Source organism: Oncorhynchus mykiss, chromosome 16 (genome assembly GCF_013265735.2).
Source record: "Oncorhynchus mykiss isolate Arlee chromosome 16, USDA_OmykA_1.1, whole genome shotgun sequence".
Classification (NCBI taxonomy): Eukaryota; Metazoa; Chordata; class Actinopteri; order Salmoniformes; family Salmonidae; genus Oncorhynchus; species Oncorhynchus mykiss.
Window position 1 is genome coordinate 55,180,694 of NC_048580.1, and position 17,890 is coordinate 55,198,583.

At 46.2% G+C, this 17,890-nt stretch overlaps 1 protein-coding gene across 3 annotated transcripts in view; it reads right to left on the reverse strand.

Moving 5' to 3' along the window:
* Positions 1-17,890, reverse strand: part of sema3b (sema domain, immunoglobulin domain (Ig), short basic domain, secreted, (semaphorin) 3B) — an 88,590-nt gene that overhangs the window by 13,931 nt on the left and 56,769 nt on the right. For all 3 annotated transcript variants that reach the window (XM_036947325.1, XM_036947323.1, XM_036947324.1), the window contains exons 5-8: positions 2,953-3,072; positions 2,389-2,482; positions 1,853-1,972; positions 764-906 (exon numbers count right to left, since the gene is read on the reverse strand). In XM_036947325.1, coding sequence (XP_036803220.1) covers positions 764-906; positions 1,853-1,972; positions 2,389-2,482; positions 2,953-3,072 — 477 coding nt within the window. The remainder of the gene's footprint in view (positions 1-763; positions 907-1,852; positions 1,973-2,388; positions 2,483-2,952; positions 3,073-17,890) is intronic.

Sequence of the window (17,890 nt, forward strand, 5' to 3'; positions counted from 1 at the left end):
TGGCTCCCATTTTGGATGTAGTGTTTCCAAGCTTGTAGAAGATAGCGTGTTCTTTGGTATTTTTCTCTGGTAAAGATAATAACGATTCTCTGTCTTAAATTGTATTGTTTATTTACGTATTAGGGTACCTAAGGTTTGATTATAAACGTTGTTTGACTTGTTTGGAAAAGGTTAATAGTAACGTTTGGGATTCATTTTGTATGCATTTTGATGGAGCGAAACTGGGTGGATTATTGACTGAAGCGCGTGTCACACCTGCCTGCTTGAAATATGTTTTTCATGCTTTTGTATGCGGGGCGCTATCCTCAGATAATTGCATGGTGTGCATTCACCGTAAAGCCTTTTCTGAAATCTGACACAGCGCCTGGATTAAGTATGGTACACTATGATACAGCATGATTAAGTATGATAAAGTATGATTAAGTATGATACAGTCTGCTACAGTATGATTAAGTATGGTACAGTCTGATATAGTATGATTAAGTATGATACAGTATGGTACAGTCTGATGCAGTATGATTAAGTATGGTCAGGTCTGATTCAGTATGATTAAGTATGGTGAAGTACGATTAAGTATGGTAGTCTGATACAGTATGATTAAGTATGGTAGAGTATGATACAATATGATACATTATGGTACAGTAAGATACAGCATGGTACAGTATGATACAGTATGATACAGTATGATACAGTATGGTACAGTATGGTACAGTATAAGATGTAATACAGTACAGGTACAGTATAATCTGAGTGGTGTTCTCACCCTGCAGAGCTGTCCGATACGGGAGTAGGTGGACTTCCCCAGACCCTGAGCCTCCACCGCCGTCTCCCGGAAGAAGAAGAAGATCTTATCATCGTCTGGGTTCTCACTCTCTGGCACCCAGAACGAACCCACAAACTTAGGCTCTGGAGGAGAAAACACTGCATGTGTTATAATGCACTATAAGGCACAGTAGGTATTATACATTCACTTATATGAGCCATTATATGTGTGTGTATCTCATAGAAAATGTTACCACTTGATACACACACAATCATACACAATTAGAGATATGCTGACAAACTTGGTCTCGTAGGAATCGTGTTAATAGTATCAACAACATATACTTATATAGGCAGCTACACATCCATACTGACAAACAGTACACACACTCAACACATACACACTCTCAACACACACACTCTCAACACATACACACTCAACACACACACACACTCAACACACACACACTCAACACACACACACACACTCAACACATACACACACTCAACACACACACACTCAACACACACACACTCAACACACACACACACACACTCAACACATACACACACTCAACACATACACACACTCAACACACACACACACACTCAACACATACACACACTCAACACATACACACACTCAACACACACACACACTCAACACACACACACACTCAACACATACACACACTCAACACACACATACTCAACACACACACACACTCAACACACACACACTCAACACACACACACACTCAACACATACACACACTCAACACACACACTCAACACACACACACACACACTCAACATACACACACTCAACACACACACACTCAACACACACGCACACGCACACTCAACACATACACACTCAACACACACACACACTCAACACATACACACACTCAACACACACACACTCAACACACACACACTCCACATACACACACTCAACACACACTCAACACACACACACACTCAACACATACACACACTCAACACATACACACACTCAACACATACACACACTCCACATACACACACTCAACACACACACACACACTCAACACATACACACACTCACCGTTGAGCCAGCGTGAGTCGTGTTGTTCAGTGCGGATGGATGGTCGTCCCCCCAGACTGCGGAAGATGGTGAAGTCTCGTCCCATGAGGTCTGTGGCCACACCCGCATACAGCTCATCACCTTAGAGACAGAAAGAGAGGGGGACAACATGCAGTTGCTACGCTATGAATTTATAGTACCTTTGTAAGTGGCTGCGGTGCCATCTCGTACTACCAAAAGACGCCTTGAAGGCGTGTACTTGTGTACATTTTAGTCATCTAGCAGACATTCTTATCCAGAGCGACTTTCAGTTAATGCATTCATCTTAGGTAGCTAGGTGGGACAAGCACACATCACAGTCATAGGAATTACATTTAGTAGAGTAGGCTGATAGCCTAAAGGTTGAATGTATCCTTAACCACAGATCTAGGATCAGATTACCTAAGCTATTTACCATTCTAAACCGTTAAGAGGATGACAAGCTTTTGACGCTGTATCAGATAAGGAGAAACTTCCACCTACTCTGTCTGAGAGGCTGACAGAAATGCAAAACTCACCTATCAGTACTGAGGCTGCAGGGTGACGGGGGTCATATGGACTTTTCCCTTTCCCATCCTCCACCTTGGACAGGTCAATCCTGAACACATAGTCCTGGAGGGGGGAGAGGGGGAGAGGGGGGAGGGTGGAGAGAGAGAGAGAGAGGGGGGAGAGAGGGGGGGAGAGAGAGGGGGGAGAGAGAGGGGGAGAGAGAGGGAGAGTTGGGAGAGAGAGAGGGGGGAGAGAGAGGGGGGAGAGAGAGGGAGAGGGGGGAGAGAGAGAGGGGGTAGAAAGAGAGCGAGGGGAGAAATAGAGGGAGGGGGGAGAGAGGGGGGGAAGAGAGGGAGGGGGAGAGAGATAGGGGGGAAAGAGAGGGGGGGAGAGAGAGGGAGGGGGAGAGAGGGGAGGGAGAGGGGGGTTACAGTGCAGAGTAGAACCATCATAGATATATAACAGGTGATCAGATAGGATCTCATCCATGGTCTCTACTTGTGTGTGGATGAAAGAGAGAGAGAACTGGGAAATAGGAAGATGACAGATGAGCTGGAGGTGTGTGTGTGTTTTCTTGTATGTGTGCCTCTTACCTCCATCTTCTGTCCCACCTCTACGAAGGCGCAGGTGGGGTGGAAGGCCCCGGTTCCACAGGCATATAGGTGGGTGCGGTTGTAGTGGTGCACTATCTTCACATAGTTCACACAGTCTGTCTGCAATACAAACACACACACACACCAGTTCAACAATGTCCCTTCCCTCAGTTACAAGCTCCATCAACAGAGCATCCCCTCATTTTACTTTAACTTTCTACCTTCACAATGCATTTAATGATGTGCATTCTTCACATATCTTACACTGCCTGCTTGTAAAACATTATTATTCTCTTCTCCTGTCTGCACCACATCTCCCTCCTCCCTCCTTCCCCTCCTCATATCCACTGCTGCCGTTCTGTCTGACATAAACTGTCCCCTTCGGTATCTTGTTGTATTACACAGTGATCCTGGTCATCAGTTATGACTAAGTGGCCTCCTGGCAGTGATATCAGCCTCAGTGACGCCAGAGAAGAGAGGAGAGGAGAGGCGAGAGGAGAGGAGAGCAGAGAAGAACAGAGAAGAGCAGAGAGGAGCAGAGGAGGGCAGAACAGAGCAGAGCGGAGAGCAGTAGAGGAGAGCAGAGAGGAGCAAGACAGAGCAGAGTGGAGTAGAGCAGAGGAGGGCAGAACAGAGCAGAGCGGAGAGCAGTAGAGGAGAGCAGAGAGGAGCAAGGCAGAGGAAAGAAGAGCAGACCTAAAAAGGAGCAGAGGGGAGCGGAAGGGAGCGGAGGGGAGGGGAGCAGAGTAGAGCAGAGTTGAGCAGAGGGGAGCAGATGGGAGTAGAGCGGAGTCGGTGGGAGTGGAGGGGAGCAGAAGGGAGCAGAGGGGAATAGAGGGTAGTGGAGGGGAGCAGAGGGGAGTAGAAGGGATTAGTTAGTAGTGGAGGGGAGCAGAGGGGAGTAGAGGGGAGTAGAGGGAGTGGGAGGGAGTGGGAGGGAGCAGAGTGAAGTAGAAGGGAGTGGAGGGGAGCGGAAGGGAGTAGAGGGGAGCAGAGAGGAGTAGAGAGGATTAGAGTGGAGTCGAGTGGAGTAGAGGGGAGGGGATGGGAGGAGAGGGGAGGGGAGTGGAGTGGAGCGGAAGGGAACAGAGAGGAGTAGAGAAGAGTAGATGGAAGTAGAGCGGAGCCGAGAAGAGTAGAGGGGAGTGGAGAGGTTGTGGAGGGGAGCAGAGGGGAGCAGAGGGGAGTAGAGGGGAGTAGAGGGGAGTGGAGAGGAGTGGAGGGGAGTGGAGAAGGGTGGAGAGGAGTGGAGAGGAGCGGCGCAGAGGGGAGAAAGTGGAGCAGATGGGAGTAGAGGGGAGTGGAGTGAAGTGGAGGGGAGCAGAGGGGAGCAGAGGGGAGTCGAGGGGAGTCGAGCAGAGTAGAGGGGAGTAGAGTGAAGTCGAGGGTAGTAGGGGGAAGGGGAGTGGAGGGGAGTAGAGGGGAGTCGAGAGGAGTAGAGGGGAATAGAGAGGAGTAGAGGGGAGTGGAGGGGAGCGAAAGGGAGCAGAGGGGAGTCGAGAGGAGTAGAGGGGAGTAGAAGGGAGTAGAATGGAATAGAGGATAGTAGAAGGTTAGGGTTAGCCCTAACCCTAACCCTAACCCTACCCCTCAAAGGCCCGTTGCCCCCATAATGGCCACTTGCTATAGCATACCAGCGTTTCTAGAAAGTCGGTGGTCACTGACAAAACAAAGCCCTGACGTAACATCCTGCACTAGGTGCCCTTTGACCCCCAGGAATAACAGTGTGCAGCTGAAACACAAGCTCCACAGGCCCAGGGCAGGGAGGGCAGGCATGGTGGGACACCTTGCACAATGGGCCCTGAGTTAATGAGTAAACTCTACAGGCCGTGACTGAGCCACACACAGGGAGGTTAAAGGAGAGGAGAGGTTTAAAAGGAACCCATCTTACTCCATACAACCATGTTTACCCCTAACAGACGGACCAAGGCCTTTACCTCTGATAGAGACAGCCAGAGAGGTTAACAACCACTCCCCCACTCTACACTTGCCCCTTCCTTCAGTCCCTTAGTGCGGCACCAGCTGTTCTGTTCTCCACTCCCATACTGTAATTATCTATGGGGCCATCCCCCCACCCCTCTCCCACCCTCCTCTATCTGCTCATCTGAGCAGGTCACTGGTTCCAGCGTGTGGAGTAACCCCCCAGACACCAGCTATTGAACAACACACACGGAGACACAGGCACACACACGCACGTACGTATGCATGCACGAACACACACATCACATCTGTCTGTCCAGGGTCAAGTTTCACCCCTTATCCATCTGGACCCCGGGGGAACACCGGAGAAGAGGTTTACAAAGAGAGCTGACACCACACTGGGGATATATCAATGTATCTTTTCTTTCTCGTGTGTGTCGGCTCCTCTCTCTGTCAGTGTCTCTATTTGCCTATAAGTCAGTGTACATACATGAACTTAGTGTCTGATTCATCCACCTAGTCCTGTTCTCTGTGATTAGCCAGTGTCCCTCTGGGTCAATCTGGGGGGTTACAAAGCCTGTAGCCTTCAGCTATTAATGCTAGGAGGGAAAATATATGAGGTAATTTCTTCTCCTCAATAAATATAATACACTGAATAGTCCACCTATCATTGGTGTAGTATGTGTATGTATGTGTGTGTGTGTGTGTGTGTGTGTGTATGTGTGCATGTGCGTGTCACTAAACTTTAAGCCTGTATGTGAGTGTTTGATGTTGAACCAGAATTTAGACATGTTTGTTAACCAGTCGTCTCTATTCTCTCTATTCTGTCTTTATCCCTGTTTGGCTGTGCCCCGCCCAATGAGTGACATACAGGGTTATGTACCCAGTGACGCTGTAGCCCAGCCTGGCCCTGCCTGCTAACCGGAGTTCTGCCTCATTAACCCAGACACACACAGCCCTGCTGCCCTGGTCTGGAACAAAGGGCTTCACAGAGCCTGGCGCTTTCAAAGACCGGGGGTGTCAGAGACCATGGGGGTCAGAGACCATGGGGGTCAGAGACCAAAGGGGGGTCAGAAATGGGGGGGTTGTCAGAGACCAGGGGGGAGGCAGACCCTCTGGTATTGCAGCCCTATTGCATACACTCTAACACACACACACACACACACACACACACACGCGCACACACACAGGGCTGGTGGGCAGACAGAGGGAGGCTTTGATGTGTGGCAATGTGGAGGAGAGAGAGAGAAAGGGTGACATCACCCTCAACTGGAGCCCCAGCATCTCACACAGGAGTAACAGAGCAACGGAGCAACGGACACCCCGCACAGACCAGCAAGACACCCTCCCAGACCTGCGATACCCCCTTCCGAAGGACCTGTACCGGGAGAACCAGCGGCAAGGAGACCTACACCCCCCCCAAGCAAACCCTGGCCAAACCCTTCCAGATCAGACCTATGCCTCTTCTGCCCTCCCCCCATGCCTCCGCCCCCTCAGCAAGGACCTCAAGATGACAGCCGCACATATGTCCAGGCCATGAGCAGAGCAACAGGCCCAACCTCCACTAATACTTTAACGATGACAGCTTCTCTATCCTAGATTGAGAGATGAACCACTTCCAGACGCAGAGAGATGTACTACTCTGTGACGACCTAAATGCCAGAACTGGACATTAACCTGACACTCTCAGCACACAGGGGGACAAACACCTACCCCCCCCCCCCCCCCCAAGGTATAAATTTGTCAGGGAAGGCCAAATATTATATTTGACTTTTAACTTCCCTATTAAATAAAAAAAAGAAAAGAAATTGAAATTGAACAACAATGAAAAATGGTTTGATGAAGAATGCAAAAACCTAAGAAAGTAATTGAGAAACCTATCCAACCTATCCAACCAAAAACATAGAGACCCCAGAAAATCTGAGCCTACGCCTTCACTATGGTGAATCACTAAAACAATACAGAAATTCATTACGGAAAAAATAAGGAACAGGATGGCAGAAATCAGCTCAATGTAATTGAAAAATCCATAGAATCTAACCTCTTCTGGGGAAATTGGAACACACTAAACAAACAACAACACGAAAAGTTATCTATTCAAAACGGAGATGTATGGATAAACCACTTCTCCATTATGTGTGTCTCTATAACAAAAAACAAACATCAAAAACAAATACATGATCAATTACAGATCCACAGCCTATTAAAGACTATCAGAACCCATTCAATTACATTGAATGAACTACAGGACAAAACACAAACCCTTCAACCCAACCTTGGGAAAATCCTCAACATTATTATTAACAGCAGGTTAGTTCTTTCCTCAGCGAAAACAGTGTGCTGAGCAAATGCCAAATTGGCTTTTTACCAAATTACCATACGACAGACCACGTATTCACCCTGCACACCCTAATTGACAAACAAAACAAAACAAAAAAACACAACACTTTCTTTCCACAGGGCCGTGGGGTGAGAGAGGGATGCAGCTTGAGCCCCACCCTCTTCAACATGTATATCAACAAATTGGTGAGGGAAATGTCTACTGTTTGCTGATGATTTGGTGCTTCTCTCCCCAACCATGGAGGGTCTACAGCAGCACTTAGATCTCCTGGTCATCCAAAAAAGGCCCAGTTCCCAAGACCACAAATACAAATTCCATCTAGACACCATTTCCCTAGAGCACACCAAAAAAACATGCCTACTTCCACCTAAACATCAGCACCACAGGTAACTTCCACAAAGCTGTGAACGATTTGAGAGACAAGGTAAGAAGGGCCTTCTACGCCATCAAAAGGAACATCAAAACACTTTAATCAGTTCTAGAACCCATTGTCCTTTATGGTTGTAAGGTCTGGGATCCGCTCACCAACCAAGAATTCATAAAATGGGACAAACACCAAATTGAGACAACATGCATAATTCTGTAAAAACATCCTCCGTGACTAACATACAACACCAAATAATGCATGCACAGCAGAATTAAGATGATACCCACTAATTATAAAAAATCCAAAAAGAGCTGTTAAATTCTACAACCCCCTAAAGGAAGCGATTCCCAAACCTTCCATTACAAAGCCATCATCTACAAAGACATTAACCTAGAGGAGAGACCCCTAAGCAAGCTGGTCCTGGGGCTCTGATCACAAACACAAACAGACCACACAGAACCTCAGGACAGCAACACAATTAGACCCAACCACATCATGAGAAAACAAAAAGAGAATTACTTGTTACATTGGAAAGAATTAACAAAAAAACTGAGCAAAAACTGGAATGCTATTTGGCCCTAAACAGAGAGTTCACAGCGACAGAATACCTGATCATTGTGACTGACCCAAAATTAAGAAATGCTTTAACTGTGTACAGATTTAGTGAGCATGGCCTTGCTATTGAGCATGGCCTTGCTATTGAGCATTGCCTTGCTATTGAGCATTGCCTTGCTATTGAGCATTGTCTTGCTATTGAGCATAGCCTTGCCTTTTGTACTTTAACTATTTGCACTTCGTTACAACACTGTACATAGCCATGATATGACATTTGAATTACCTCTATTCCTTTGAAATGTTCACTGTTCATTTTGGTTAATTATTTAACTTTTGTTTATTATCTATTTTACTTGCTTTGGCAATTTAAACACATTTCCCTTGTCAATAAAGCCTTATGAGTTGAAGGGTATAAACAGAAAGAGATAAAAGAGAGAGAGAGAAAGAGAGTGTTTGAGAGAGAGAGAAAGATACTGTAAGAGAGAGAGAGAAGCGAAAGCGAGAGAGTGAGAAGCGAGAGAGAGAACATGAGAAGCAAGAGAGAGAACGTGAGAGAGAACATGAGAAGCGAGAGAGAGAGTGAGAAGCGAGGGAGAGTGAGAAGCGAGAGAGAGAGAATGAGAAGAGAAAAAAGGTATGAAGAGAAGAGGCTTTAAGAGAGAGAGGGAGGGGGGAATTGAGTCAGTGATCCCAACGTCAGAAGCCAGGGTTCTCCCTGACTCCACTCACATGGGTCACCTGACCCCTGACCCCACAATAACCCATTCATTAAACACTCCTCTCCTCTGACTGAGAACATGCACATCACTGCCACTACGCAGGGCAGGTTACTACAGCACACAAGGGCCGGTGACTCTCTCTCTCTCTGTTTTTATCCTACTCTCTCTCTTTCCCTTCCTTTCTCTTTCTCTCTCCCACCTCTATCTCTGTCTCTACCTATTCATTTCTCTCATCTTCTTTATTCTCTCTCTCTGTCTGTCTGTCTTTATCCTTCTATACTATACATACTGCCTATATCTCTCTACCCCCCATCCCCTTCTACCTCTCTCTCTCTCTCTCTCTCTCTCACTCTCAGAGTGCTGAACGCTTGGCTGGTCTGTGGTAAGAGAGTGGCACTCTGACAGTCAGGGGGTTGGTACAATAGAGCTCTGTGAGAACCAGGATAGAGAAACCATCCAGGAAATTCCTTCCTTTAATAATGTTAATGACTAAGAATAACACGGTGCACAGTGGCAGGGTGCTCCCATAATAAGCACTTTACAGTAGAAGGAAATCATTTTGAGCAGTAAAAAAAATGAATAAAATCCAAAGCATACCCTTGGACAGTTTTGCTGGCTAATTATTTTGCCATTACACAATGCCATTGTACTTAGCAAGTCCGGAATGAATCCTATGTATTACCAGACAACATTTCACGTTAACGTTTGGCTAGGACTGCAGGTTAAGCAGTCTAGCAGAAAGCCGAAGACATTGAAATAGATCTGTCCTCATCCTTTGTGACCGGTTTACTGTGTGAAGTGCGTACAGAATATTACTTTGATTCTTAACGAGCTAAGCTGCTGGGTGCCTCGGCTACATTGGGCTGAGAATTACCCTGTGAAAACGGAGCACATTTGTGAGAGGCAGAGAGACAGGACCAAGACAGTCCTGACTCAGCCATAAAATGAAATTAGTCTCTTTGTTTCTCTGGGGAAAAAAAGAGGACAGATAGTGAAAGCGGAAAAGAGAGAGAACTTGTTTTAAAGACAACTCTTTTTTTCTTTCCTGCCCTGGTTCAGGCCACTCCCTGCAGAGACACACACTGCACTATAATTAGGGGTCAAGAGTGAGATCACTGTGTGTGTGTGTGTGTGTGTGTGTGTGTGTGTGTGTGTGTGTGTGTGTGTGTGTGTGTGTGTGTGTGTGTGTGTGTGTGTGTGTGTGTGTGTGTGTGTGTGTGTGTGTGTGTGTGTGTGTGTGTGTGTGTGTGTCTCTCAGGTGATATTAGGACCACACAGTCGGCTGACTTATGAGCTTATGGAGTTACACTGTCTATGGCATAGCCCACCTTTTCTCCTAAAGTCCTATTCGCACGGGACTAGTGTTAATAGAGTACGTTGATTATGTAATTTTTACCCCGTTATTCCAGCAGACGATTCGGATGGGATAGTTTCTTTTTACAAACTGCCTTCTGTAATTGTTCATTTTTTTCAATAAATGTACAGTTAAGAGAGAAGCCTGGAGGTTTTTATTCTAGTAGAGAAGATATTCAGGTCGATAACAGGGCATCACTGTTAACTCGAGCTTGTTTCCCAACTTTCTTTACCATACCAAACCATGTTTTGTAAAGTGTCGCCATTATATTTGAATTGAGGAATATTTTTGCGATCCGCAGTGTACGTCATAAAAGCATAGACTGTAAAAAACATTTAGGCCCTTCATTTCTAGGCTATGAGCAGCACGTCATAAAAGCATCGACTGTAAAAAACATTTAGGCCCTTCATTTCCAGGCTATGAGCAGCACGTCATAAAAGCATCGACTGTAAAAAACATTTAGGCCCTTCATTTCTAGGCTATGAGCAGCACGTCATAAAAGCATCGACTGTAAAAAACATTTAGGCCCTTCATTTATAGGCTATGAGCAGCACGTCATAAAAGCATCGACTGTAAAAAACATTTAGGCCCTTCATTTCTAGGCTATGAGCAGCACGTCATAAAAGCATCGACTGTAAAAAACATTTAGGCCCTTCATTTCTAGGCTATGAGCAGCACGTCATAAAAGCATCGACTGTAAAAAACATTTAGGCCCTTCATTTCTAGGCTATGAGCAGCACGTCATAAAAGCATCGACTGTAAAAAACATTTAGGCCCTTCATTTATAGGCTATGAGCAGCACGTCATAAAAGCATCGACTGTAAAAAACATTTAGGCCCTTCATTTCTAGGCTATGAGCAGCACGTCATAAAAGCATCGACTGTAAAAAACATTTAGGCCCTTCATTTCTAGGCTATGAGCAGCACGTCATAAAAGCATCGACTGTAAAAAACATTTAGGCCCTTCATTTCTAGGCTATGAGCAGCACGTCATAAAAGCATCGACTGTAAAAAACATTTAGGCCCTTCATTTATAGGCTATGAGCAGCACGTCATAAAAGCATCGACTGTAAAAAACATTTAGGCCCTTCATTTCTAGGCTATGAGCAGCACGTCATAAAAGCATCGACTGTAAAAAACATTTAGGCCCTTCATTTCTAGGCTATGAGCAGCACGTCATAAAAGCATCGACTGTAAAAAACATTTAGGCCCTTCATTTATAGGCTATGAGCAGCACGTCATAAAAGCATCGACTGTAAAAAACATTTAGGCCCTTCATTTCTAGGCTATGAGCAGCACGTCATAAAAGCATCGACTGTAAAAAACATTTAGGCCCTTCATTTCTAGGCTATGAGCAGCACGTCATAAAAGCATCGACTGTAAAAAACATTTAGGCCCTTCATTTCTAGGCTATGAGCAGCACGTCATAAAAGCATCGACTGTAAAAAACATTTAGGCCCTTCATTTCTAGGCTATGAGCAGCACGTCATAAAAGCATCGACTGTAAAAAACATTTAGGCCCTTCATTTCTAGGCTATGAGCAGCACGTCATAAAAGCATCGACTGTAAAAAACATTTAGGCCCTTCATTTCTAGGCTATGAGCAGCACGTCATAAAAGCATCGACTGTAAAAAACATTTAGGCCCTTCATTTATAGGCTATGAGCAGCACGTCATAAAAGCATCGACTGTAAAAAACATTTAGGCCCTTCATTTCTAGGCTATGAGCAGCACGTCATAAAATGTACCAAATCAGGTATTCTTTTCTTGCTCAAACCGTGAGCAACACCTGTCAAACTCCAACATTTCTATCAAAACACAGGGATGGGCATGGAATTTCGATTGGCATGGGACTAGTGTTACCAGTAGCAGTAGGACGTGTTGTCGTGTTCCTTGTATATATCGTTTGTTTTCTTCACATATCTTTAAAACTTTTTGCTGAACCTCAACTTCTTCTAAATACTCTCCTGCAACCCGCCTCACCCAACGTAGCTTTTTTTCCTAAAGTATTTATATTTACTTCGGATCTGGAACCCCTCAACTGAAGCTAGCCAACTAGCAAACTAACTACCAGCTTCAGCAAAACATTGCTAGCGGTCTTCAGCTAACCGGTCAGCTAACCGGTCATCAACTAACCTTTAGCTCGGAAAGCTCTCGCCAGTTCGAACAACGCGACTCTAACCAGAGCATAACGGACCTATCTATTATTTTATTTTTATTTTTCACCCCCGGATTCCCATCGCAAACGGAACATTTTGAGCTCCTGGGCTACAATATCCAGACCCACGACCGGTCCATTGATGTCACCGCATGAAGAGGAATAAACAGACTCCCCCCATCGCGACGTCCCCAAAGGCTAACTCTCTAGCCCTTGCTATCTCCTTGCATGCAAATTCGGACTGCTAACTGCTAGCTTGTTTAGCCCGGTCCGCTAACTGCTACCGTGTTTAGCACCGTCTACTAACTGTTAGCTTGTTAGCACAGGCCTGCTAACCATCTGAATCGCCGCGTCCCAAACACTCACTGAACCCATATTTACTTTCTATCCCTTTTCGATTTTTTATTTGTTTATACCTTCCGGTAACCTGCCTCACCCAATGTGATACGGAACCGCTATTATCTTTACACTTTTAGAACACACTCAAGAACCTTCAGAAGCTAACCAGCTAACTGGCTACAAGCTATTTAGTCATTGTTAGTTTTCTAACCTGGATAACACTCGCCAGTCCAGCTTCCCTGCCCCATCCACCGCTGCCCCTTGGACACTGATCACTTGGCTACATAGCTGATGCATGCTGGACTGTCCATTAATTCACGGTAATCCATTCTGCTTGTTTATGTTTTATCTGTCGGCCCCAGCCGCATTTAGGCTCTGTGTGTAGTTAATCCGACCCTCTCTGCCTAATCAATCGCCATTCTACCTGCTGTTGTTGTGCTAGCTGATTAGCTGTTGTTGTCTCACCTACTGTTTTAGCTAGCTCTCCCAATTCAACACCTGTCATTACTGTATGCCTTGCTGTATGTCTCTCTCAAATGTCAATATGCCTTGTATACTGTTGTGCAGGTTAGTTATCATTGTTTTAGTTTACAATGGAGCCCCTAGTTCCACTCTTTATACCCCTGATACCTCCTTTGTCCCACCCCCCACACATGCGGTGACCTCACCCATTACAACCAGCATGTCCAGAGATACAACCTCTCTCATCATCACCCAGTGCCTGGGCTTACCTCCGCTGTACCCGCACCCCACCATACCCCTGTCTGCGCATTATGCCCTGAATATATTCTACCATGCCCAGAAACCTGCTCCTCTTATTCTCTGTCCCCAACGCCCTAGGCGACCAGTTTTGATAGCCTTCAGCCGCACCCTCATACTACTCCTTCTCTGTTCCGCGGGTGATGTGGAGGTAAACCCAGGCCCTGCATGTCCCCAGGCACCCTCATTTGTTGACTTCTGTGATCGAAAAAGCCTTGGTTTCATGCATGTCAACATCAGAAGCCTCCTCCCTAAGTGTGTCTTACTCACTGCTCTAGCACACTCTGCTAACCCTGATGTCCTTGCCGTGTCTGAATCCTGGCTCAGGAAGGCCACCAAAAATTCTGAGATTTCCATACCCAACTATAACATCTTCCGTCAAGATAGAACTGCCAAAGGGGGAGGAGTTGCAGTCTACTGCAGAGATAGCCTGCAAAGTAATGTCATACTCTCCAGGTCCATACCCAAACAGTTCGAACTACTAATTTTGAAAATTACTCTCTCCAGAAATAAGTCTCTCACTGTTGCCGCCTGCTACCGACCCCCCTCAGCTCCCAGCTGTGCCCTGGACACCATTTGTGAATTGATCGCCCCCCATCTAGCTTCAGAGTTTGTTCTGTTAGGTGACCTAAACTGGGATATGCTTAACACCCCGGCAGTCCTACAATCTAAGCTAGATGCCCTCAATCTCACTCAAATCATCAAGGAACCCACCAGGTACAACCCTAACTCTGTAAACAAGGGCACCCTCATTGACGTCATCCTGACCAACTGGCCCTCCAAATACACCTCCGCTGTCTACAACCAGGATCTCAGCGATCACTGCCTCATTGCCTGTATCCGCTACGGAGCCGCAGTCAAACGACCACCCCTCATCACTGTCAAACGCTCCCTAAAACACTTCTGTGAGCAGGCCTTTCTAATCGACCTGGCCCGGGTATCCTGGAAGGACATTGACCTCATCCCGTCAGTTGAGGATGCCTGGTCTTTCTTTAAAAGTAACTTCCTCACCATTTTAGATAAGCATGCTCCGTTCAAAAAATGCAGAACTAAGAACAGATATAGCCCCTGGTTCACTCCAGACCTGACTGCCCTCGACCAGCACAAAAACATCCTGTGGCGGACTGCGCTAACATCGAATAGTCCCCGCGATATGCAACTGTTCAGGGAAGTCAGGAACCAATACACACAGTCAGTCAGGAAAGCTAAAGCCAACTTCTTCAGGCAGAAGTTTGCATCCTGTAGCTCCAACTCCAAAAAGTTCTGGGACACTGTGAAGTCCATGGAGAACAAGAGCACCTCCTCCCAGCTGCCCACTGCACTGAGACTAGGTAACATGGTCACCACCGATAAATCCATGATTATCGAAAACTTCAACAAGCATTTCTCAACGGCTGGCCATGCCTTCCGCCTGGCTACTCCAACCTCGGACAACAGCTCCCCCCCCCCCGCAGCTACTCGCCCAAGCCTCTCCAGGTTCTCCTTTACCCAAATCCAGATAGCAGATGTCCTGAAAGAGCTGCAAAACCTGGACCCGTACAAATCAGCTGGGCTGGACAATCTGGACCCTCTATTCCTGAAACTATCCGCCGCCATTGTCGCAACCCCTATTACCAGCCTGTTCAACCTCTCTTTCATATCGTCTGAGATCCCCAAGGATTGGAAAGCTGCCGCAGTCATCCCCCTCTTCAAAGGGGGCGACACCCTGGACCCAAACTGTTACAGACCTATATCCATCCTGCCCTGCCTATCTAAGGTCTTCGAAAGCCAAGTCAACAAACAGGTCACTGACCATCTTGAATCCCACCGTACCTTCTCCGCTGTGCAATCTGGTTTCCGAGCCGGTCACGGGTGTACCTCAGCCACGCTCAAGGTACTAAACGATATCATAACTGCCATCGATAAAAGACAGTACTGTGCAGCCGTCTTCATAGACCTTGCCAAGGCTTTCGACTCTGTCAATCACCGTATTCTTATCGGCAGACTCAGTAGCCTCGGTTTTTCGGATGACTGCCTTGCCTGGTTCACCAATTACTTTGCAGACAGAGTTCAGTGTGTCAAATCGGAGGGCATGCTGTCCGGTCCTCTGGCAGTCTCTATGGGGGTGCCACAGGGTTCAATTCTCGGGCCGACTCTTTTCTCTGTATATATCAATGATGTTTCTCATGCTGCGGGCGATTCCCTGATCCACCTCTACGCAGACGACACCATTCTATATACTTCCGGCCCGTCCTTGGACACTGTGCTATCTAACCTCCAAACGAGCTTCAATGCCATACAGCACTCCTTCCGTGGCCTCCAACTGCTCTTAAACGCTAGTAAAACCAAATGCATGCTTTTCAACCGTTCGCTGCCTGCACCCGCACGCCTGACCAGCATCACCACCCTGGATGGTTCCGACCTTGAATATGTGGACATCTATAAGTACCTAGGTGTCTGGCTAGACTCTAAACTCACCTTCCAGACCCATATCAAACATCTCCAATCGAAAATCAAATCAAGAGTCGGCTTTCTATTCCGCAACAAAGCCTCCTTCACTCACGCCGCCAAACTTACCCTAGTAAAACTGACTATCCTACCGATCCTCGACTTCGGCGACGTCATCTACAAAATTGCTTCCAACACTCTACTCAGCAAACTGGATGCAGTTTATCACAGTGCCATCCGTTTTGTCACTAAAGCACCTTATACCACCCACCACTGCGACTTGTATGCTCTAGTCGGCTGGCCCTCGCTACATATTCGTCGCCAGACCCACTGGCTCCAGGTCATCTACAAGTCCATGCTAGGTAAAGCTCCGCCTTATCTCAGTTCACTGGTTACGATGGCAACACCCATCCGTAGCACGCGCTCCAGCAGGTGTATCTCACTGATCATCCCTAAAGCCAACACCTCATTTGGCCGCCTTTCGTTCCAGTTCTCTGCTGCCTGTGACTGGAACGAATTGCAAAAATCGCTGAAGTTGGAGACTTTTATCTCCCTCACCAACTTCAAACATCTGCTATCTGAGCAGCTAACCGATCACTGCAGCTGTACATAGTCTATTGGTAAATAGCCCACCCATTTTCACCTACCTCATCCCCATACTGTTTTTATTTATTTATTTTTATTTTTCTGCTCTTTTGCACACCAATATCTCTACCTGTACATAACCATCTGATCATTTATCACTCCAGTGTTAATCTGCATAATTGTAATTATTTGCCTACCTCATGCCTTTTGCACACAATGTATATATAGACTCCCCTTTTTTTCTACTGTGTTATTGACTTGTTAATTGTTTACTCCATGTGTAACTCTGTGTTGTCTGTTCACACTGCTATGCCTTATCTTGGCCAGGTCGCAGTTGCAAATGAGAACTTGTTCTCAACTAGCCTACCTGGTTAAATAAAGGTGAAATAAAAAAAAATAAAAAAAATAAAATTGCCAAAAAACTGTAAATTATTCTGGCTGGAATTGTTACTCTCCTGCCATATAAAAATTACTGAAATACAGGACTAAAATGACATGTGTGGTGTTTTGTGCTCATGCACATAATTACATTACCTGACCTCCAAATTACATTTTTATTTTATTTAACTAGGCAGGTATTTACAATGACGGCCTCGGAACAGTGGGTTGCTCAGGGGCAGAACAACAGATTTATACCTTTTCAGCTCAGGGATTTGATTTAGCAACCTTTCGATTACTAGCCCAACGCTTTAACCACTAGGCTGTCGCTACCTGTCGCTACCTGCCGCCCCCAACATCACCTGATCTCCCCAGTAAAACGAATCCCGGCCGAATAGGACTTAAAACAAATGCAGACAGAAGACCAAAACCTCACCTACATATTTTATGAAAAAGAAAGGAGAGAAAGAGAGAGAGGACAAACAGCTGGTTTCATCCTTCTCAGTGCATTCAGACACCCACGTCAATCAGTGATGCTTGGTGTAGTCTGTCTGTGTCTTTATTTAAACACAACACACCACAGAGCAAACACCCAGGAGACCAGATAATGACACTGCCTAATCCACACACACACACACACACACACACACACACACACACACACACACACACACAGACAGATGAATGTAGGCACACGTCCACAGTCAGAGACACACACATGGTCAGGGTCACCATGTGATATTGAGAAAAGGGAGGAAACGGAGGAGAGAGAAAGAGGAGGGAAAATACAATGAAAGCATTTATCTTGGGCCCTAATGTGACCTTACTTCTTTCCTTTGTTCATTCTGTCTTTTCCTCACCTCTTTTCTCTCCAACACACACACACACACACACACACAGTTCTTTAGGTGAAACAGGAGCCAGTTGTGCATTATGAATGGGGCTCGTTGTCGGTCTCCTCCAGCTGTGTAATCATACTGATTAGGGATTTCTGTTATCCAGAGCTCCACACATTCACACACAGATCCTGCGCACGCA